General features: G+C 34.3%; 1 protein-coding gene across 1 annotated transcript in view; it reads right to left on the reverse strand.

Annotated features, from left to right (window-relative positions):
• CADM2 (cell adhesion molecule 2) overlaps window positions 1-22,593 on the reverse strand; it is a 171,687-nt gene extending 149,094 nt beyond the window's left edge. The window contains exons 1-2 of the mRNA XM_077117620.1: window positions 22,447-22,593; window positions 20,205-20,342 (exon numbers count right to left, since the gene is read on the reverse strand). Coding sequence (XP_076973735.1) covers window positions 20,205-20,342; window positions 22,447-22,486 — 178 coding nt within the window. The 5' untranslated portion in view covers window positions 22,487-22,593. The remainder of the gene's footprint in view (window positions 1-20,204; window positions 20,343-22,446) is intronic.
• Window positions 22,594-25,292: the final 2,699 nt, after the last annotated feature.

Genomic DNA, 25,292 nt, shown 5'->3' on the forward strand with positions numbered 1-25,292 from the left:
ATTCACTTATTGATTTTTAAACTTACTGTGCATGATTCAGATCCATCGTTAATTGGTATGCTTTGGGATTATTTGTTCTTTGTAGAAAATATCCTTAATAATATTTTTATTTAATATGTTATTTCTCAAGTCTGAAGTAGCAGGTAAGCAGAGTGCAATATTAATGGATTAGGATGCAAAATGATGGGCTAAGATTGAGATATCATTATAATCATGCCATAAATAAAGTTGAGGGAAAATGTGTCCAGCTCTCCTACATATTCATTAATTCTTTTGTTCAATATCAGGTGAATACTGATATTTTCAAGAAAAGAATTCCTTTTACATGAAATTAATAAAGATTTTGATTTTACTGTGTGATATGCTATTTATTTATAAAACATTAAAAGTGTATTAATGTACCGAACAAAGATGATTAGTGATTACAATATCGCTTCCCCACTTTTGGGATTTATGGAAAGGTTTGACTTTGATCATCACAATTGGTTGTATTTGGTGGATAGATATTTCTATGATCCATTGGATTTTAATTATTTCCAGAGACATATGACTTTAGTGTATTGATTTTAAGAAAAATTAGTAAAGACTAAAGTTAACAATGTTATATAAGTTATTCTTGTAATATATGTGTATGATCGTGCTCACATCATGATCAAAATTAACCTAATTAAGATTTTCACTACAGAGTTTTATTTGTCTTACTTGATTTAGAGAATACGAAAAATGTTTAACATTTGGAAAGTTGGTGGTGGGGAAACATAAAATATCAATTCTGTCCTTTAACTGAAAATGAATCACAACGGATATAGATTTTTTATATAGCATTTGTTCATAAACATGTGTCTGTGTGAATTATCTCCTCTCATTTTTGCTGACCAAATTCAGTTACTGAGATATTCACATTTGAAAATTAGGTTCAACCTCAGTTATAATATTAGAATAAAATGTGGAATAGCCTCCTTTCACTCAAAATATGTCAAGACAATATAGATGCATTTGTATAGTTCATTGCTAAAATTTAAAACTATTATGAGGTTCTTTTACTTTCCAATTTCTCATAGATTTATACAGAAACATTTCCTCCATTTTTACTTTATGTTTTCTAGCCTTTAAATCTATGTTCAATGTTTCCTTTTTCATAGTCCTAAGTAGTGACAGAGTAAGAAAATATATACCTTTTGAAAAGCCACTTTTATAATTGTTACACAATATATGAGAAAGTATTCAAAATATTGCTGCTAATGGTTTAATTTTAATAACAGCTGTATTTTTAAGAACACAAACATCTGCTTCCTTTTAGCTGTTTCCTTTTAAAAAGTATCATTTAGTGTGATATTAATTGGACATATAAAATCTGATAGCAATTTTGCCTAACAAAATTTTAATGAATATCATTCAAATAAGATAAATGTAAGTAAAATTTGTTGCTTTTAATATTAGCTGGATGGAGATTATGTGATTATTAGTAGCTATAAAATGAATAGGAACAAAGCATTGAGAAGAACTAATCATAATATCTTTTCCCTTATTTATGTTCATCCCCCTACCCCAAACAAGTATACAGGAAATGGTGCTTAAAATGAACTTTCTTTTCAGTCTATCTTTATAAAATAGCTGATGTGTTATGAATAGAAATTTTATTTATGTTGTATAGTGTATCTGCTGATTCCACATATATTCCTGTTTCATGCTTTTTTTTTTTTTTATTTTTTGTACATGGGCAGACTCCGGGAGTTGAACCCGGGTCTCCGGCACAGCAGGAGTGAATTCTGTCACTGAGCCACCAGTGCACTGCCCTTCTGCTCTTTTTATCTGTGTTTCTGTTTGTTGCTTTTTTCTCCATTTGGCATAGTACATAACATTGTGATCTGGACTAGTGCTTCTTAAAATGGAATGTTGCATAGGAATCACCTGCAGACCCTATTAAATGAAGCTTCTAAATCTGTTTTTCAGGGGTGGGGCATTTCAGGGGTGGGGGGTTCTCAGGGCCTATGGTTGATCCATAGACCCATATTTTGAGGTGCCAGGATGCAGCAGCAGATCCATCAGTGTATTTATAACTAGAGGTAAGTTACAACTAGAGCTAAGGAGGGACTTTGAAACTCATTCTTCCAATCTGACACTCATTTGAAAGTATGAATATTTCTCTTTTATCTGCATTTTTCAAAATATACATGTCATAGAATATATTGTATTGGAATGATGGCTAGCAAAAATTGAGAAAAAAACAAACAGAAGAATTTGTAGGATTTCTTTCCATCAGTACTTCTGCAGCCACCCATCATCTCTTCAATGGATCTCCTAGATATCTAAACACTAGTTATTAAATAATCAGAACAGAACTTTTTTCCAATGGGTTGTGGTTTTGAGTTGACAATGCTCTATATCAAGATAGGAGTTTCAGGTACTCTGGTGTATTCCCTTTGTCAAAATTATACCGTTAAGATCAATTCACTTCAATGCATGAAAATGTTACCTCAAAAAATAAAAGCATTAAAAAGTATAAAAATAGTTGAGTGGGGATTAGCAGAAGTAGAAATAAAGATTTTAATTTTGAAACAGTGATGGATACACATGACATTTCATTATAGTACCTTGTTTACTTTGTATATGTAAGAAATTACTATAATACAAAATTTTAAAATAGCAGCCTAGGAAAATTCCTCAAATAGGCTCTGTACGAAAAAAAAAAATTTTTGTGAACATTTCTTGACAAAGTCTCAAGGATTAAGGACTTTCTGTCTGTTGTTACATTATTTACCTTTATAATACCTAAATTGGAAAGAGTAATCTTCTTGTATTTAGGACTTTAGATGTTTCATCAAACCAAGAGCTAAGGTAGAAACAAAATGGCAAATGTACACCTGAATTAGATTGCCAGAACCCCCAAAATTAATTAGTTTAAAAGTCCCAGGTCAAGTTAGCAGGAAAACAAAGCAGAGATCATATGAACTTTTTCTTATTCAAATCTTCTATGGAAGTGTCCGATCTCAGAAGATCCCTCCATATATTTATTTTTCCTAAATAAATATTTACAATATTAGATCCCCTGTGCCTAAATTTCTGTAGTTTCTGGCAATTTTTGACTGGATTTTTAGAAGGAAAATCCTCTTACGTTAGCTTCCATGGGAAATTAATTGCCTTCAACATTTATTTATTTGTTCTCCTCGCTTTCATGATTTTGATCCTATCTAAATGAACTTGGGTAGAGTATAGTGCCATTTTTACAAAGAGAAATCCTTTTCCTGAATCCTATAGGAGCCATCTATATGTAGTCTCAGAGAGGAAATCTCTCTCTCTCTCTCTCTCTCTCTCTCTCTCTCTCTCTCAACTTTCAATATAAGGGAAAGTTGAAGCTCTTCTGGGCAATTTGTTTGTGGACATATCATTAAATGGTCATGTCTTTCTCTTTGTATTAGTAGCTAGAAGGTACTAATAAAAGTCGGTGACCCACCATTGCTAATTTTTTTACTAATTTCACTTCAGTTTTCATCTAATTTTTCCATGCTAATTTAGCTTTTATTCCATTTCCAGTAACATTATTTTTAATGTTAGTTAACCTGTGGTTTTGCATTCATGCAAATCCTTCCAGAACAAAGTAAGTTATACGTCTTTTCCCATGAAGTCAATTCCCATGAAGACATTGGACTCATTGCAATCATTGCATGAGGGCTCAGAAGCGACACTGAAATATCTATTAAGGTTTAAGGACACTAAAAATTAGGTTGCTCAGTCTAGAAGAACCAGTAAAGAAAAGACTCATCTCCTTTGGAAGATCTAGAAGTAAAGTTTGAGATCACATCTACACTAGTGATCCATTGATTCTGTTTTTAAGCTTTTAAATAAATATTTGCATTTATTTATTGCTATATTTAATGTTCTGTTAATTAGAAGAACACTGAGAACCGGATTGTCTAGTCCAGGAGAACAACCAGTAAAGAGCAGAGTCACTTCATTTAAAAAGACAAAGTCTGAGACCACTTTCATCAAAGTGATTAATTGATTCAGTAATTTAAAAACTTGAGCTCTTAATTGACACCATGTCAGACTCCCCATGTAAAGTCAAAGAAAAATAAGAAACCCCTGTATAGTGAGGGAGACAAATATATAAATAGATTGTGTAAATATTTAAGAAATACTATAGGTATGTTAAAAAAAAAACTAAGGACATAGATTAAGAATAACCAGGTCTCCTCTCTAATCCTTAGTCTATTGGAAATTTTTTTAGGAGTAGCAGATGAAAAAATACTTTGGAGAAAAATTATTACCCAGGGTATTTGTTGTCATAGGCCAGAAGCCAGCTTACTTTGCCCTAAGGGGAATCTTTATTTTAGTTTTCACTCTCCTTTGAATAATCAATAGTAATGTGTTTATTACTTATTATTTCTGCACCATTAATATAATAAGCTAAAAACAGTTACTGTCTGTTTCAAGTAGGTCTTTCTCTTTCTGACATACAATGCTTGTCCATGAGCTGTAAAGGTATATCTTGCATCACTTTTGGAGTTTATCTTGGACTCTTTGGGCTTAGTTTATATCTTCTCAATTTTCATAAATACAAAAGTTTGTGTTTTATAGTTTCTGTACTTGATGAGTAGGATTCAGTCTCTGCCATAATCTGATTTGTTTTAGTTATAAAATCCTTTTCCTATGTAATTTCTTTCCTAGATGCTATTTTCTCATAAGTTGCCATGTCTGTAACACATGCCTCCAGTCAGGTGTGATTAAATCTGAAGTAGTACCTGACCCCAGGGGGCCTAATCTCCAGGTTAGCAAGCATTAAACTTTGTCCCCAAGCAGAAACAATATAATTAACTAGCTTGATTCAGTTTCTCTACTATAAATCTTAATGTGAGTTACAGAAAGGGAATAATTCAAAGAAATAGAAGTGATCCATGACTTTTTTGAGCATGTGGACATGAGCACACACACATATCTCACTGCTGGTTTTATGAAATTCATGATTTAGCCAATAACACAATAGAATATGAAACATAAGGTAGAAAAGATGTGCAAAGTAGAGGAAGAAATAGTTGGCTGGCTGAGGTGGAAATAGAGACAGAAGGGAGCTAAGTCATTAAAAATCCAACAAGCCAGTGAACTTTTGATATACAGGGAATAAGCATCATGTAATAAATTTATATACATATGTAATTTGGGGCAGCCTATAATAGTAAGGAAAAATGGTTATTACATAAACTTCAGCTTCAAGACACTGGAAAGTAAAGAGCAAGTGGCAAACCTTTGACTAGACTGACCATGCAAAAAAGAGAGAAGACTCAAATTACGATTTGAGAGATGAATGATTATGCATTAAAACTGAATTTCTTTGATAAAAAGGAATATAAACAACGGTATGGTAATACATTAGCTAAATTAGATAAAATTGACAAATTCCTAGAAAGGCAATAACTGCTAAATTGATGCAAGAAGTAATATAAAATCTGAATAGATCTAAACAAATAAAGAGATTGAATCACTAGTTTAATTTCTTTTATTAAGAAAACCATCTTCAATAATAAGTCTCACCAAAATTTAAAGAAAAGTGAATACCAATCTTTCACAAACTCTCTCAAAAAATAGAAGAGGAAAACACAGCCCAGTTTATTTTATGAATTCAGCATTACTTCCATACCAAAACCAGAAAAGACATCACAAAAAAAGGAACTGAGGCCAGTACACCTTATGAATACATATGCAAAAATTCTTAGAGAATATACTAGCAAACTAAATCTAGCAACATAAAAAAGGCTAACACATCATGACAAAATGGGCTTTATCCCAGAAATGCAAGAAAGTTTAACATCTGAAACTCAGCTTATAGAATATACCATATTAATACAATAAGGGATAAAAGTGCACAATTATTTAATAGACTAAAAATAAAATGTGGTAGTTAAATGTGGTAGTTGTCAACTTGGCCAGGTGAAGGCACCTAGTTCTGTTGCTGAGGACATGAGCCAATGGTACATGAACCTAATCTGTTGCTGATTACATCTGCAGTCGGCTAGGAGGCGTGCCTGCTGCAATGAAGGATGTTTGATTTAATTGGCTGGTGCTTAAATGAGAGAGCGCAACATAGCACAGTCCAAGCAGCTCCAAATACCTCATCTCAGCACTCGTAGCTCAGCCCAGGGCTTTAGAGATGCAGAAAGGAATCACCCCAGGGAAAGTTGTTGGAACCCAGAGACCTGGAGAGAAAGCCAGCAGACATTACCCTGTGCCTTCCTATGTAAGAAAGAACCTCAGATGAAAGTTAGCTGCTTTTCCTCTGAAGAACTAATGAAATAAATCCCCTTTTATTAAAAGCCAATCTGTCTCTGGTGTGTTGCATTCTGGCAACTAGCAAACTAGAACATAAAGCATTTAACAAAAAGCCAGCACCCCTTCCTGATTTAATAAATAAACACTCAAAAAAAAAACTAACTAAAAATGCAAAGGAATATCCTCAGCAGAATAAAGGTCATCTGTGAAGAACACATGGCTACCATGACACTTCCTGCATGCTTTCCTTCAAAGATCAGAATGAAGAACAGAAAGACCCTCTTACATTGTCTGTTTAACCTTTTACTAAAAGAAAAAGTAAAATCATCTCTATTTGCAGACCTCTAATTATAAACTGCATGAAGAAAACCATAACACATACAATAAAAATTGTTAGAACTAATAGATACGTTTAGCAAGATTTCAGAATATAAGGTCAATATACAAAAAATTATATTTCCATATACTAGCAATGAACAATCTGAAAATGCAATTAAGAAAGCAATAAAATTTATAGTATCATTAAAAGGAATAAGAGAATCAGGAAATATTTTTTTAAAGTATGAAATTTATACTCTGAAAGCTATAAAACATTGTTTTAAAAATTAAAGAATAGTAATATAAATGGAAAGACACCCCATGTCCATACACTGGGAGAATTACTATTGTTAAGCTGGCACTTCTTCACAAATAGATCTACAGATTCAAGGTAATCCCTATCCCATCTAGCTTCTTTGCAGAAATTTATATGTTGATCCTAAAATTTATATGGAAATCCAAGGAACCCAGAATAGCCAAAACAATCTTGACAATAGAGAATAAAGTTTGGAGGTTTTACAATTCCTAATTTCAAAACTTACTACAGAGGTAAACCAATAACGATAGTGAGCTCCTCATAAGGGTAAAGACAAAGGTCAAAGGAATAGAATTGAGGGTTCAGATAGAAATCCTCATATTTATGGGCAGTTGATTCTTGACAAGTTTTCACAAAAACAACAGGAAACAATAATTTCAACAAATGGTCCTAGCACAACAAGATATCATCATGCAGAGGAATGGTATTTGTGCTGGTTTGAAAGGATGCATATCCCCTAGAAAAGCCATATTTAATCAAAATCGCATTTCATAAAGGCAGAATAATCCCTGCTCAATACTGCATGTTTGAAACTGTAAACAGATCATCTCCCTGGATGATGTGATTTAATCAAGAGTGGTTGTTAATCTGGATTAGGTGATGACATGTCTCCATCCATTTTGGTGGGTCTTGACTAGTTTCTAGAGTCCTATAAAAGAGTAAACATTTTGGAGAATGAAAGAGATTCAGAGAGAGCAGAGCAGAATGACATAGCCATGAGAAGCAGAGTCCACCAGCCAGCGACCTTTGGAGATGAAGAAGGAACATGACTCTCGAGGAACTTCATGAAACAGGAAGCCAGGAGAAGAAGCTAGAAGATGATGCCATGCTCACCATGTGCCCTTCCAGATGAAAGAGAAGCCCTGACTGTGTTCACCATGTGCCTTTCCAGATGAAAGAGAAACTCTGACCATGTTTGCCATATGTGCTTTCACTTGGGAAAGAAACCCTGAACTTCATTGGCCTTCTTGAACCAAGGTATCTTTCCCTGGATGCCTTACATTGGACATTTCTATAGACTTGCTTTAATTGGGACATTTTCTCAGCCTTAGAACTGTAAACTACCAACTATTAAATTCCCCCTTTTAAAAGCCATTCTGTTTCTGGTATATTGCATTCTGGCAGCTAGCAAACTAGAACAGTATTTGAACTCTATTTCATACCATATACAAACATTAACTCACAAAGAATCAGAGACCTAAATTTAAGGCTTTAGAAGTGCAATATTCTTAGAATAAAATTTAGGAGTAAATCTTCCTGACCTTATATTATACAAAAGTCTCATTAGTTATGACTTCAAATGTATAAGCAGCAAAAGCAAAAACAGATAAATTAGATTTTATCAAAATGTAAACCTTTGGCTTCAAATGGTATCATCAAAAAAATGAAAATACAATGCAAAGAATTGAAGAAAATATTTATAAATTACATACCTGATAAGAAAGTCATGTCTAGAACATAAAAACTCTTACAACTAAATAGCAAAATGATTATTTTATTAAAGAAAAATAGGTACAAATATTAATAGATACCCCCACCCTAAAAAATGAGCTCATGGCCAATAAGCACATGAAAAGATACTCACATTATTAGGGAAATGTAAGTCAAACTCACAATGAGATACCATTTCATACCCAGTAGGATGGTTATCATCAAAAACACTAATAATAACAAATGTTGATGAGGATTTAGAGAAATTGGAACCCTCATAAAAATCTGGTTGGAATAAAAAATTGTATAGACACTGGAAAAAAAATGTTGCAGTACCTCAAAAGGAAAAAGTAGTAAACTTACCATATGATCCAGCAATAATTTTCTCAGATATATAGCCAATAGAAATCAAAACATAGTTCTATGCTATAACTTGTGTATAAATGTTCATGGTAGCATTAATCATAATAGACAAAAAGTGGAAAAAACAATTGTTTATCAATTGATGAGTGGATAAATAAAACATAGTATGCTGGTTTGAAACCATTATGTACCCCAGAATAGCTATGTTATTCTAATCCACGTTTGTGGCTGCAAAACTATTGTGGGTGGGATTTCTTTGCTTAAATTGTTCCACAGAGATGTGCCTCGTCCAGTCTTGGTTGGGTCTTCTTAATTAGGTGGTTTTCATGGAGATGCACTTCCACCCATTCAAGGTGGCTCTTAATCCACTTACTGGAGTGCTTTAAAAGGGAACAATTTTGGAAAAAAGCTCAGAACTGACAGAGTCAAATGGAGATGCAAAATGAAAATGCCACAAGGGAAGCTGTTTGAAACCAGAAGCCAAAGGACCAGCAGATGCCAGCCACGTACTTTACCAGCTGATAGAGATCACTAGACAACATTGGCCTTTCTTGAGTCAAGGTAACCTTCTCTAGATGACTTAGTTTGGATATTTTTTATGGCCTTAGAACTGTAAACTTGTACCTTAATAAATTACCTTTATAAACGCTAGCCCATTTCTAATGTATTGCGTCCAGCAGCATTAGAAAATTAAAACACAGTTTCTCCATATAGTAGCATATTCATCGATAATGAAAAAGAATGAAGTATTGCTGTATGATACAACATGGATGAAGAAGCTTCAGTATATTATGTTAAGTGAAAGAAGCTAGTCACAAAAGATCACATAGAACATAATTTCATTTATGTGAAATGTAGGAATAAGCAAATTTATAGCAAAAGAAGATATATTAGTGGTGGCTTAAAATTTGGGTGGGGTGGGATAAATGAGATATGGTTACTAGTACGTATGGGTTTTTATAATATATATATTTTGGAGATGATAAAAGTGTTCTACAATTGATTGAGGTTATGTTACACACCTCTGTGAATACACTTAAGTTCCCTGAAGTGTCTGCTTTAAATTGGAGCATTGGATGGTCCATGAAATATATCTCGATAAAGCTGTCCTACAAAAAAATTAAAAATGGCTAACTCTATGCCTTTGTTCTACTCAGGAACTATTCAAATAATGACCACTTGAAGAGTTATTGATTGACTAGAGTAAAGAAAAGGAAAAATTAGTCTGGTAACTCTCTTTTAAGGAAAAGAACTTTATGTAATGGCTGCTTTAAAAAAGATACAGAATAATTAGTATTTAAGCTAGTTAGTTAAATAGTAGACCAAAGAATATACTTATACCTTTATGATCCAACTCGAATTGTTCTCTATGGAATAATCTCAGTAAAATAATCCATCTCCATCAATATCCTTTTACTGATTCAATTGGATAAATGTTATCAACACACTTAGATACTATTACATTGAGATACCCAATAAGCCATAATAATATAAGAAACTACATAAGCCCAGGAATTGTTATTGCTCAAAGAATTAAAGAATCATTTTTAAAAAGATCTGATTTCTACATTTTGTAAAATATACTCCTGGGTCCAAAGAATGATCATTAGCCAAAGTTGGTGGGAGTCTTCATCCCTGACATCCCACAACCACCACGAAAACGTGGACTTCCATGAGAAATTTGAAGCTAAAGAATGGGAGGGAAATCTGTTTTAGCACATACTAGTAATCATGTAGAAATATTTGGAAATAACCTGGGGAGAATTTGAGCAGGGATTGATTCCTCTATCTGCCCAAGAGAGCTAAAATGCTAGCAAATTTGAATATTTATGTTATTATAATCTCATTGTTACTCATTGGCTGATGAATCCTGGATAATTGAGGTGCATAATTGCTTTATCCCTTAAAATATAAACACTGATGATTGGTTAAAAAAAAAAAAAACTTCTTTTGTTGATTAACAAAATTTATATTAACATGTCTCATTATATCCATGCTGGAATTTTCCTTTCCATTCCCACAATGCATAATGAACCATAAAAACAATGATTTTTCCTGCAGCTATAAAAAAGAATTTCTCACCTTCAAAGTTAGCAGAATTATCAATCCAAACAATTCTGTCAAAGTGAGAATGGATACATTTCACTCTCATTTCTCCTCTTATATTTATTATACTCCTTTAAATTAATCACAAAGATAAAATTGATGTACACTTCATTGGAATAAAAATATTATTTCTCTTCAGTTCAAAAACAAAGACTTCTTCTATCAACCTACACTGCACAACAGTTCTGGCTTTACTTCTCACCTGAAAGCAGCAGTCTATAGGATATTGGACATCAGAAACAATGACATTATCACTGAGAGATGGAAGACAAATGAGAACCTTACTGTTTTCCCTGTTGTCATAACCAGCAACATTTTTTGCATGCTGCCTGGGCATCCATCTTACATTGGCTAAGCCCCTTGCCTAGAAACTAATGTTTGGCTTAGTTGTTCTTTCCAGTCAGGGGCATAAACTGCCCCAGAGCCCAGTGTACATCTGTGACCACCATCCACGTACTTCACCCCAAAACCACAGCTTTTTTTTTTTTAATTGGGGTTTACTACTTTTCAACCCCAGTCCCTTCACCTTTTCACACACATTGCTTTAAACCAATTCTTGACTACTTTGGCAAATCTATTAATCACCACTCCTGGACCATAATAAAGACACAAACCATTGGTTCCCTCTTGCTGTGTTTGTGTGCTCCCACATGCTGGTTACACCCCAGAGCCAATTACACTTCTCATCAGCTCTCATGACACCCCCTCTGAGACATGAGTAACAAACTTTTCTAGTGCATTATGGCCTCAGTTTCCCATTGTGTTGTACATTATCCAAATTTAAAATCCAACTTAACTAAAGTTAAGTAAAATTAAATACACATGATGGGTGCATGTGTGTGAGGAAATTTCTTGACGGTGCAGCAAGAACCATCTGAAAAGTTTAGAAGGAACAGTACATCATTCTCATACAGAGCTTAGAACAGTACCTGTTATCACCAACTAGACTCTCAAACCTCATAATTAGGACATTTGACTATTCAGAAGGATTTTACCTCAATAATGAGAAAAAATAAAGCCAAGGCTCAGCACTAATCTAGACCTGCCTAAGAAAAAATTTTAAAGTTCCAAAAGGACTAAGCTGGTTTTAAATTAGCCAAAACAAATTTTTAGAATACTTTTTTAAAATACAAAAATATCCAGCATGAAGAAGGTAAAATTCATAATGTTTTGCATACAATCAAAAAATTGTTAGCTGTTCAAAGAAGCAAAACACTACTTAAGATGTGGAGACAAATCAATCAAAACTGTCTTAATTATAATGCAGCTGTTAGAAACAGAGACAAGCATATTAAAATATAAAAAATTAACTCAGAGTATAAACATAAGTATAAAACTGAAAAATATAAAATTTCTAAAAGTAAACATGAGTAATATATGTGATCCTGGCTTAGGCAAGTAATTCTTACTTATACAGCAGGAACTCTGACTCAGTAAGTCTATGCTGACATCCAGAAGTGGCATTTTTTTAAACTAGCACCACAGTTAACTCCAATTGAAATAATCTAAGAACCACCTTTTGAAAAACACAGTATTAAGGAATTCATTCCCATCCTACCAAAAGCTGACTGTTTAATAATTAATTTATATTACACTTACACTATATTTAGACAACTTGAAAATGAGCTATTGCATTATCTGTCTAACTTGGTAATTAAAATGCTAAAACCTGTTCACCTAGAGAAAGACCTAAAGTCAAGTGCAGCTCAGAGGCCAAATATTTGGAATGTATGATATGTAATAAGTACCTAATACTTGTAGCATAAAGGCAATACTCTTAGACACTTGCAAACATCAGTGACAATGTCAAGTCAGACTTTGTTGTATGTACACGTCACCACCTTGCATGGATCTTAGGGTAGGGAAGTAGTACTAAGAGAAGAAGTTCAGCTGGAAGTGTGCTGTACATGGGAAAAGGCATGACATGTTTAAAAGGCTAAGATTTATACTTTCCCTCATTATAGAATAACAGGTAGATATTTTATGGTCATAATCTCTATCTTATTTCTAAGTCATCTAATTCCAAACTCCTATTAAGCACTAACTTTATATTCTTTATAATTACTTCTTCCTCAATATTTTGAATAATATACATATTATTTATTCCTGAAGTAATTTCTCCTAATGCATTTATTATTTTGAGAGGGGCCACATTCATTTTCCAAGTCACTCAGTTACCTGAATTTTATTTATCTTTGACTCTTGTTTTTGCTCCATCTCTCAATGTCATTCGCCAAGTTTACCTGTTATTTGTCTTCATTTTCAAATTTATTCCTTTAAAAAAAATCCATCATCATCTACTAGTTCAGGACCTCATCAGCTCATGCTTTCAATGACTCTTTTACTCTTTCAGTCTTTGGTCTTCTAATCAAACTCAAATTCTTGGTCTTGGAATCAGCATATTCAATTGCAGTTTTGCCAAATGTATGACCATAAGCAAGTCCTTCTGCCTCTCTTGATCTGATTTTCCTATCACTGCTACATAAGAAATTTAGTGGCCTAAAGAAACACACACTTATTACCTCACAGTTTCTCTAGGTTTAGAAGTCAGGTATACTTAGTCTAGTAGTCTGCTCAGTGCAACCAGTCTGAAATCAAGGTGTCATCTGCGGATGTGGTTCTCATATGAAGTTCAAGATCTTTTAACACACAGGTCATTGGCAGAATTCATTTTCTTCCACTGTTTTACTAAGGTCCCTATGTTCTCTCTGACTGTCAGGCAGGGACCTCTTCCACCTCCTAAAAGTCACCCACATTTCTTTGCCACATGGTGCCAATAAACAGTTCACAAAATGGCTATTTGCTTTCTTGCAGTCCAGGAAAAGGATGTCTCTCTGATTCTTTGTATTTTCATAACATCTCACTTCATTATATCAGGACACCCCAGGAAAATCATCCTTTGATTACCCTGAAAGGAACCATAATCAAATATGCAAAATCCTATTTCCCATATACGGTAACAAATTCAAGGCAACGATATCGCATCATATTCAAAAGTATTCAAGGGCAAGGAATTATACAAAGATTCAGATCAATTAGGGTTACCATAGAATTCTGCCTAACTTAGTGATTTAAAACTGGTTAGCTGCAAAAGAAAAACCTCAAGATTTTATGATAGTAAACTATCAGATTACAAATTACTAAATTGACAGATGGAATGAAAAGTTTATGTAAGTTTTCTGGTTGCTCACAGATTTAGGAAGCTAATAAATACCTCTTTTCCACAGTAAATAGCGAATATTCAGACTTCCTTGCTGCACAGAAGATTAAATACTGTAGGGGGAACACTTATAGCCCTGGATGCACAGCTGCCTGGAGGCACCAAAAGAATTCCTCAGTCAGAAGATTCAGGTGAAAAAAACCCCAAAATGTTAGATTAAAATTATGATAGATTAATTCTATTTAAAGCTATAGGGAAAAAAAGTCCACTACTGCAAATCCCAAGCCATTTAATGTGGAATAAAAGATCTATGATCTGACCCCTGCTTTCCCATTTACTTCCAATCCCTAGCTCACATGTAGTTTCCTGTTAATTCAAACAATCAGGCTGTTTTCCATCTCTGTATAGATACATGAAATGCCTTTTTCCAATTGCCTGCCATCTAATTTTAGCCACAACTCATTTGATTAGTTCTTAGTCATTAAGATCTATTACTCATCTAATAGATAGTTACTGAGTGTCCACATTCATCAATGAACCTTCTCCTTTTTCACAAAATAGTTGATTTCTGCTTCTTTTGTTTCAAAAGAGCAGCCAATTCATACATCTATAACTTTATTGTACCTATTAATGGTATATATTTTATGTCCAACCCCCAAATGGACTGTGAAAATCTTGAAAGAATGCTTTGGTAATATTCGTCTATACTTTTAGAATTAATTAAGAGTTTGGTTCAACTACTCAATCATGGTTTGTTGAAAATAACAATAATAATATATTGAATGAGTTCTTGAATGGCAAAAATACTTTATATATAACTCTTAATATATGTTGGTACAGATACAATCCTTGCAACAGCAATATAAGGTAAATATCATAATCCTCATTTTGGAGCTGAGAAAACGAAAGCTCAGAGATGGAGGCAGGACTTTTATATGTTACTGATTTTCCTCAACTTCATGTTTACTATTAGAATCACACAATTCTCAGGCTCTACCTAAGATTTACTCAGTATGAAAATCTGGAGTCAGGGCTTCTTAATTTGAAGTTTAAGTCTGGTAGGTGATGATGTTGCTTCTTAAAGTTTGAGAACCACTGCTCTATAATCTAATTTGGAAGTATCTTAGCCAAGAAAATGTGATGAGCTACTTCTTTTAAGCAACTTTCATCCAGGAACTTGGAAATTATATTCATATGTTAAATAGTAACTGAGAAAAGGCAAAGATTTGCTCAGAGAAACAAATTATTCTAAAAACAGAGTCACTTTGAAGGTCTACATACCAAAAATGTATTCTAGAAGTTAACACAATGTTCATATGCTGAGCTGGTCAAGGCTTGGTTAAAATATACAGAAAAAACTTTTTCTTTGATTGTAATAACTGCTTTGGAATTTATGACATGTCATGTGTTTCTCTCTAAGGGAAAATATTCTCCATAAATTGATTCACTTGCCCAAAGACATATTAAACAACCACAGGTCAAGCGTCTTGATTTTCTTTATTTGGATCTTCACTTATATGCCAGAAAATATTGTGGAATTAGGAAATACTCAACAATTTCTTATAGAAGTGAACTTGATTGGAGTAGCCTATTTTTCCCTTTGTGTTTCACTAGGAATTTAATTTTTAAAAGTGTCAGGTGATACAGTAATGACAATTTAAGTGGTAATAGGAAGTCAAATTTTGATCTCTAAAAAGACAGCATACTGTGAGGTAAAGTTGAAACATTCCTTTCTGTGATGAGTGTGGAGGGATTTTACAGTTAAATTTCACTTAGCATATGCAGAGGACAGCAAAAGTAATGACTGTGCACTTTGTACAGAGATCTGCGGTCATCATATTTGCATATACACTTATAAAAATAAAGTTTACACCACTCAGGAAGTTTTCCATATGGTGGAGAAGACAGACTATGTAAGCATGCAAAAGAAGAGTTATAAACAAATAAAAAGTTATATATATATATATGAATGCAAGTGTAGGGATAATAAATGTTCTTTAAGTGGCAGGCAATGGAGCGCATAGATCAAAGGAGGCTTCACTACTTCTGAATACAACAGAGACCCACATACTGATTCTGTGTATATTTTTTTATTGATTAATGTTCTAGCCTTGTTTCAGATGGTTTTAAAGTATGGTAGCTGACAAGATTATACTTTTTATGATTTTATATAAAAATACCACCCTCCTCTAGTAAATAATCAAATCTGTTTGGTACTCAGAGCACAAATAGAATTTGTTAAAATCATGTTCTTTTATAAAAATCTGAGTACATGATGGCTGTCTTAGGAAGCCACAATATTAAAACAATCGATTTTAATTAAGTACATAATGTGTTAGAATCTATAACTTCCCTGAGGGTAAAAGAGAAACAAACCAGTGAAACATAAATTGCTAAGAAATTGAGACCTAACTAACTAACCAACTAACTAACTAATTATGCCAGCATTAAAGAAGGAAGGCACAGAAGTAAAGGGACAGTTAGTAGAAGAAGAACAGTTAAGGTAAGAGGAGCATTGTAGCATGAACCAAGACTTGCAGACAAAAGCACATGCTTAATGTGCAATGATTTGCTACCTGGAGAATTTTTAGAGGCCATAGATAGGGAATTTTAAATGCATCCTAAAGGTGAAGGCTTTCTATCAGGAGTGTTTAAGTAGAAAACACAGCTAAGTCAGATTCCTGTTGTAAGGCAACTGGAGAATCAGAGTGGAAGGGGGTTCATGTAGGACAGAGCTAACTAAATCCAGATCTGCTGAAACAAACATATCATAGGAGTAGAACGAGAACGAGTTTTACTGAGGCTTGGCAGAATACAGGCATAGCATGTAACCTGTTACATAGCAGTGGGTTAATTGAGCAACATGTTTAACTTATGTCTTAGGGCTTTTATGTCATCAAATCTTGTCCAAAAAATGCATTTATAAGAAGTTTGAAGATGAAGGTGGTCCACAGAGTTAAATTATAGATAAGGAACTATTTGGAAAAAAATAGACAAATTAAGATAGAGAGAAGGCAGGGAGATAGATTAGATAGGTAGAGAGAGATGACAGATATTTAGATAGATTAGATAGATAGATAGTAGATAGAGAGATAGAGAGATAGAAAAATATAGGGATTATAAACCTATAATTTCTCAGTAATATAGGCAGTCCTATAGGCTGGGCTCACATGCTCATTACTATGCATTATTATTAATCTAATATAAGGCATTAGATGTACAGGTTAAAATAATCAGAATGATTTGAGCTAACCTATCTTTTTTAGGAGACTGTGAAGAGAACTATACATACCCTTATGAACTTAGGAAAACTGTTTTAACAATCATAATGAACAATTCTTAAATACTTGGATTTTAATGTATTTGAAGCATCAGGTTCCTTTGTATCTGAATGGGGAGTGACACAATCAGTAATGGCCTTACTAGCCATGCTGGTTTGAAACTGTGTGTAACCCAAAAAATCATGTTCTTAAAGGTAATCCATTCCTCTGGGTATAAACCTATTGTAAATAGGACCTTTTGATGAAGTTACTTTAGTTGAATCATAGAGCAGGTCTGAATCCTATCACTGGAGATCTCTACAAATGGGATGCATACAGAAAGAGAGAAAGAAAGAGAGAGACAGAGAGAGAGAAAGAGAACGTCACAGAGGCAAGAAACTGAAAGCAATGAAAACCAGAAGAGAAAGGAGAGACAAGCATGTGACATCATGTGCCTTGCCATGTGCAGAGGAGTCCAGGATCACCAGCAGCCAGTCTTGAGAAAGAAAGCATTGGTTTGATGGAGTCTTGATTTGGACACTTTTCTCAGACTCAAAACTGTAAGCTTGTAAGCTGCTAAATTCCCGTCATTATAGTCAATGCATTTCATGGTAGCTGTTTTCGGTAGCCTAACAAAACAAAACGGATATTGATACCAGTAGTGGGGTACTGCTTGTGCAAATACCAAATATTTTTAAAAGGCTTTTAAAAGGTAATGAGTAGAAACAGGAAGAATTGTGAGGTGCTTGATAGAAAAGGCCTAGACCGCTTTGAAGGACTGAAGGAAAAACGACTTCAAAGGAAGAATCATGGAAGCTGAGGTCTGGAAAGAAGACATTTTCTCAGGTCAAGAGAGAATGGACCCAACTCATGTATGCAGAAAGGGTAAGTAGGCCCTGGAGCTTTGAGAGGGTGATCCTTCCTCAAAACCCTTGTTCAGGAAGAATGTTACCACACCAGTTTTCTCAGATACCTGGGGAATTGTGGAGAGTCTGGCTGACACCCAGATAGTAATGAGGGTGGAGCCAAGAGCCTGGTCATCACCACAATGCTTAAGATGTTGTTTGGAGCCTTCACCCAGTATTTGGGGAGAGCATGATTGCTGCACAAGTCCTTGGAAGGGGTGAGGCTGCAGCTCCATCAAGCTGAGAAGACAGGCAGACCGTGCAGGTAAACCCTGAAGGGTTTTGGAATTGTTTGGTTTGCATGACCCCTGTTTTCCTTAAAATTTCTCCCTACAGAAATGGGGATGTTTGTCCTATGTCTGTCCTTCCATTGTATATTGGAAGCAACTAACTTGTTCTTTAGGTTTCACACGTCTACAACACAATGGGAGTTGGTCCCCAGGACAGACCACGCCTACAATAAATTTTTATGGTGTTTGTTCTTAACATTACTACTAAAATGATTTAAGACTTTTGGGATATTGTGAGGAAATGAATGCATTTTGCCTGTAGAAACAACATGTCTTTTGGGGATCCAGAGGATTGAAATGTGGTGGTCTGAATCTGTAGGTACTCCAGAAAATCATGTTCTTAAAGCTAATCCATTCCTGTGGATGGGTTACTTCAATTAAGTCATGGCCCAGGGTGGGTATCAATCCTCTTACTGGAGACCTTTATACATGGGATAATACAGAGAGAGAGAGAGAAAGAAAGTCACAGAAGCAAGAAGGCAAAAATCAATGAAATCTGGAAGAGAAGGGAGAGAATAGCAGACACTGCCATGTGCTTTGCCATGTGACAGATGAGTCCAGTATCTCCAGCAGCCAGTCTTCAGGAAGGAAGCATTTTCTTTTTGAAGCCTCAGTTTGGACATTTTTCTCAGCCTCAAAACCGTAAGCGTATAATTTAAGATATCGCCATTGTTAGAGCCAACACACTTCATCATATCTGCTTTCAGCAGCCTAGCAAACCAAAACACTAGCCATCTCCCTTATAAACATCATTCCACTAAAATAAGAAAGCAGTTATGTGTGTGTTGTTTATATTTAGGTAAATGAAGTAGGAAGAAAATTATGATTAATATTTAAATTAAAACATTTTTACTGAGACAAGGACATTTTTTTCTCTCTCTTGGACCTACTGGGAATCAGATTTATTGGTGGATTATATTTTAATTCTTTGAACTATATAATCCCAGAAATAAACAAGTTGAAGGAATAAAGATTCATAAAGTTTCTCTTTCTATAATTTAAATATTATATCAGATTTCTGAAATAATAATATTGTCATGGTTAGGGACAGGTGTCAACTTGGCCAAGTTGTGGTACCTGTTCATCTCATTGGGCAAGCGCTGGCCTGTCTGTTGCAATGAGGACATTTCATAGGATTAGGTCATGATCACATCAGCTACATCCACAGCTGATTCTATTTGTAAACAGCCAAAGGGGAGTGTCTTCTGCAATTAGTGATGCTAAATGCAATCATGGGGAGCCTTTTAAGGAGGGCTCAGAGGAGACAGGTTCCATTCCTGCTTTGGCTGGTGAGCCTCTCCTGTGGAGTTCATCCAGGCCATCCATCGGAGTCATTGGCTTCGCAGCCTGCCCTGTGGATTTTGGGCTCTGCGTTCCTACGGTCACGTGAGACACTTTCATAAATTTTATATTTGCAAGTGTTCCCTGTTGATTCTGTTTCTCTAGAGAACCCTAACTAATACAAATACCTAACATGCACCTAGTGTTTCCTATAGCTAGGTATAACTCAATGTATTTTTCACATATTAACTCATTTATTCCTCCAGCTCTTCCATGAAGCATATATTATTTTAGATCCATTTTACAGAAGTGGAAAATGAAGTACCCAGAAGTTTTATACTACACCTTGTAAAATTGTCTAATTTAAAAAAATGGGTGACTGGTTCAAATTATACTTATTCAGAAAGTGATAACATAGTTGAAAAATAAAATAAAATTATTTTTACTAACACCTCATGCAAATTTCAGCACACTGATTTTGATTTGGGGGTCAGTGGGAAATACTGTTACCTTTAATTTCTTTGTCATTTTTGAACCATCTTATATCAGCTGCAGGTTTGCTACCAGATGTCTTACAAGTCAGTTGCATCAAGTCTCCTTCCATAACTGGTGATGAAAATCCACTGATCTGGGGTTTCTCAGGAACACCTTAAAGTTAAATAAATGAATAAAGTAAAGACAAAACCCCAGGGTTGGTTCATTTTTGTGACTATTGTTTTCACAAACAAACAATAAATTGGGTGGTTTACTGACAAATTCAACTCTGAAACATAAGCTGCTATAAAATAATAAGATTATATATAGTATCCAGAAAATATGTGAAATGCATTTAGTTCAAAGTAGCCATTGTTAAGGCATTATAGAATTTTACCAGAAAAAAAGTACTCCCTGTAAAACTTTAAACCACTAAATATATCAAGTTTCACAATATAAGAATTAAGAGGGTAGATTGTTTGGACTGGGGCAAAATTCCATAAGCACATTTGTTTATTGTTTAGAAATTTGTGATTTCATGAAAACATAATCTCATATTTTTTACTTCTATGATTCTTAAATCTAAAAGTAACATTATTATCTTCTGGTATTTAGTTTAAGAAAATGGATTTTGGAATACCTGTCAAAAATTGCAACTATACTGTCTTTACTGACATATCTAAAATACAGATATCTCTTGATGTTTCTTATACAAGAAATGCAGTTATAGTTTTGTGGAGCATTGTATGTAATATTTTTAATGCTAACCACATGTTAATTTTTTTAGTATAAGTCATCCAATAAGTAAGAAGATAAAAATGCAGAGATATTGCATGAGCAATTTAAATAGTAGAATAAAATATAATTCCTAAGCTATGATATTTTCTGTCATGGTAGGAGTTTATTAAAATTTCTTATGGAATTATTCAATAATAAAACTAGACTGAAAGCTCTTTTATTGTATAATACAATTATTTTATAATATAATGTAAGAATATTGGTAAGTACCATTATGATAAATATAAATTAAAACAACAAGAACAACAAAGATAAATGAAAGATCAACATACTTTCATTCGTAGGTAACGTATCTTTCTTTATCTGTTCTCATTTTACCTTGATATTACTTTTTTATCTATGTCACACCACAGTTTAATAAGCTGAATTCAGGCACTCATCTATTCTTTAGACCTCAAGGTGCCTTTCTACAGAGCAATTTTTTAAATTTAGGCAGTTATTATCCTGAAATACTCCATTTTAGTGGTTATATTTTGCCTTTAATGGCAAACTTGAGGAGATTTTTATAAAATATTCCCAGTGGGACTTGCAAAGAAACATATTTCATATCCTATGCACAAAACCAATTCCCTAGCTGGATTAACTTTAGTATTCTCACCCAAAACAACAGCATACAAAGTCCTTTTAAATGAAACTTTCTATCTTTATCTATCTAAAAAGAAAGGCAAGCTGGGGGCCAAAAAAAAATCATTAAATTCCCCTAACTTGTTCAGTACACAGGTGTGTTTCAATGAACTGCAGCAATTTCAGCTGATTGGACCACTGACATCTGTAGAATCACATAGAGCTCAGAGGTGCAACTTTATTTCCTCAGAATCTCTATGAATGTATTGCTTTTCTGTGTCACTTTAACCTTTGGGAAAATCGCCCAATATTTAGGAAAGAAAAGCACAAAGAAAGCAACAAGCTGCATGCACACGTGGCATTATGCACTTCATTTAGGAATCTAGAAAGTCCAACGTTAAAAGGAAAGAAAGCACATGGAAATGTCAGGGCCACTTAAAGGCCCTAAAATACATAGAAGGGTCATATTTGAGAGTCATAAGTTATTAGGGAAGACCCCCATTAGGTGACTGATGTGATAAAACAGAGGGGCACACAGGGGACACAAGTTGAATTCATTAAGCTCATTATTCTGTCAATTTATAAAAGGATCACAATATAGCAATACACTGATGATTTGATCTAAGGACATTTTTAGATGGGGCATCAGGACACCAGCATTTGTGGCTGGCTGAGAAATAAAACGTCCATGTGGTCTCAGACAATCACACAAATCTTTGCACCTTTTGTCCATTTACAGAATGAGAAGAGTGACTGAAGGATTTCTCAAATGAGTTTTGTTATAATGTTGTAGGCTAGGGATTGCAATACATCTATCAAAATGATCCTCAAAATATAATTTCAGTAAACCATTGAGCTGTAGCTGTATGCAGTTCTCTAGTTCTGTGATTACACAGCTTTAGTACCTCGCGCTTACCCAGAACGGTGAGATAGGCCTTGGAAGTCTTGACAGGCATGGTAAATAAAGAGCAGGTGTACTGTCCTTCATCAGAGAGAGACACGTCGCTGACGCTGATACTCAGTTCATGCCAGGAAGCGCGTACCAGCTCAATCCGATTGTCCCTTAAAGCTGGAAAGAGAAAATATTGAAAAGGTGAATGACAAAATTAGAAAACAGGTGGTAGTATTCAAAAAAAAAAGTGCACATTTTTAATACTTTATGATAAGCATTCTCTTTGGGCATACCTCTAAATCACATATCCTGAAATAGTGTGAAGGTTTAAATATGTTAACGTATTTTATCAGAGTTTAAAAAAAAAATCAAAGTAGAATTCAGTGCTCCTTAATGTTCTCAGAAAGAGCATTTTAATTAAATGATTTCATCTAGTACAATACTTTGGATGATGTAGATGTTGATGGTGATAAAAATGGCTTTCCCGCATAAAGTCTTTGATAGAACACCAGCGCCAAGAGAAGCTCTGAACAAAATCGGTTCACTTCATAAACAACTAAGTCTGGAAAACTATGCCTGCTTCATGCTTTCCGAGAGACACAAAGTGAACATTAGCATATCAAAAGCTCTCTTTAGTAGAGACACCTGTTTAACTTTATTTAAACCAGAGCTGCCATTCAGCTGAAAGGCACCTGTAGGGTACCTGATGTTTAAATTTGCTCTAATTGGTTGCTGCCTTTGCCAAACTGCATGTTAAATATTTTTAATATATTCTTTGATTCAAACCACTTATTCTATCATAGAACACTTGTTTTCACAGACGATCTCTTACAATGTTGCTAAATTATACACCTTTGACCCATTTTTGGAAAAAATATTTGAAAAGTTTAAATAGCATTATGTACCTCCACTAAGGACAGCTCTGAGCCCTGGAATTACATATTCTGAAAGGTGGAAAGAGGATGGAGGACAGTTATGGACATCAGAGCTTGCAAACAATACCACAGTGGGATGTTTTACCCCCCTCCCCATCCACTTCACCTAATAGGAGAATGCAATCCAGGACCAGCAATTCTCAATCCAAATTTAGACTCATTCTTATCCTTGATTGAAAGGGAGTCCTGCCAGCAACACTGGGGAAAGGGGGGACTAAAGGCCCTAGCAAGGGAATTCAAACAGGCACCTCACTGACAAGAAGCAGCCAGAAGTGACCTCTTTCCCCACCAAGTTTGTGATACCCCTTCCTCCCTAAAGATACCTGGTGACCAAGCAGTACTGACCAGGGGAAACCCATTATAACACGCCCCTAACCCAGGAAGCAGTCTTCTTCCCCATAAACTACAGAACCCCCATATGTACCTACAACCACCAGGAAATATGACCAGGCATCATCAGCCTTCTTAGGTGGACCTAACAACACTATATATACCAAGTTGATCAAAATATTACCACCAAGGCCCTGAAAAATTAAATTATCTTTGGAACTACATCCCTGCAATGTGGGCTGTGACCCATGTGCTAAACCTAAACAAGGTGATTTTCTCTTAGAATAGGAGATTTAATTTGGATCCAGAGCCTTCTAACATAATAACTAAATATCAAGGTTAAAATAAACAAACAAAATTACATATTGTTTCCCAGAGCAGGACAATCACAACTTGACTAAGAAAAGGCAATCAACTGACACCAGCCTGAAAATGTGTCAGATGTTAGTATTATTGGACAAGGATCAACATGACCATCATAGGAACACTTTAACGTGCAATTGCTAAGTATCTTGAAACAAATTAAAAAAAATAAAAAACTTAGGGGGAAAAAAGTTATAAAGAAGATCAAAAAAGAAATTACAGAAATGAAAAATATAATAACTCAAATAAAAACTCCCTGGATTATTCAGTAGTACAAAGGTGACCAAAGATAGAATCAGCGATCTTAAGGCAGTTCAATAGAATTCAACCAGTCTGACCAAGATAGATAAAATAGATGAAAATAATAATAATAAGAAGAAGAAGAAGAAGAAGAAGAACAGAGCCTCAAGAACCTATACAACCCACATTTATATCTTCAAAAGGATTTAAAGGTATAATGGCAAAAAAACTTCCCAAAGTTGGCAAAAAAATCCTAGAGCCAGAAAGTTGAGAAAACTCCAAATAGTATAAGCTCAAAGAAATACATGCAAAAATACATCAAAATTAAGCTTTCGAACATTAAAGACAGAATAAAAACTTTGAAAGCAGAGGAGATAAATGGCATTAGCTACCACGAAACACCAATACCAATAGCAATGGATTCTTCTTCTTAAATCAAGGAGGCCAGAAGGGAATGGTACATTCTGTAAGTGCTACAAGAAAAGAAATGTCAACTTTCAAATATTATCCAGCAAAACTACCTTCCAGCAATTCTTAGAAGAAGAAAAACTAAGAGAATTTTTTGCAAGCAGAGCTATCTTAATGAAAGGTTAAAAAAAGTTCTTCAAACCCAAAGAAAATGATTAAAAGAAGACATTTTGGAGCATCTAGAAAGAAGAAAGAAGAAGCAAAAATATGAGTAAATGCAATTGACTATCATCCCACTATGAGTTTTCAAAATGATGTTTGATGATTGGAACAAAAATTATAACACCAACTAATACAGAATTCAATGTATGTAGAAGAAATACTCAAGAGAATAGTAGTTTAAAAGTGGTGAAGGCAAGGAGGCTAAATGGAAGTAAAGTTCCACATTTAATCATAGTAGTAAAATATAGATACTAGAAGAATGTGATGTCAGATATGTATATTGTAATATATAAGGCAACCACTTAGAAAATTATGCAAAGCAATACTCAAAAACAGTGTACATAAATCAAGATGAAATCCATTTACCATTTG

The sequence above is a fragment of the Tamandua tetradactyla genome, chromosome 10, assembly GCF_023851605.1.
Source record: "Tamandua tetradactyla isolate mTamTet1 chromosome 10, mTamTet1.pri, whole genome shotgun sequence".
NCBI classification, from domain to species: Eukaryota; Metazoa; Chordata; class Mammalia; order Pilosa; family Myrmecophagidae; genus Tamandua; species Tamandua tetradactyla.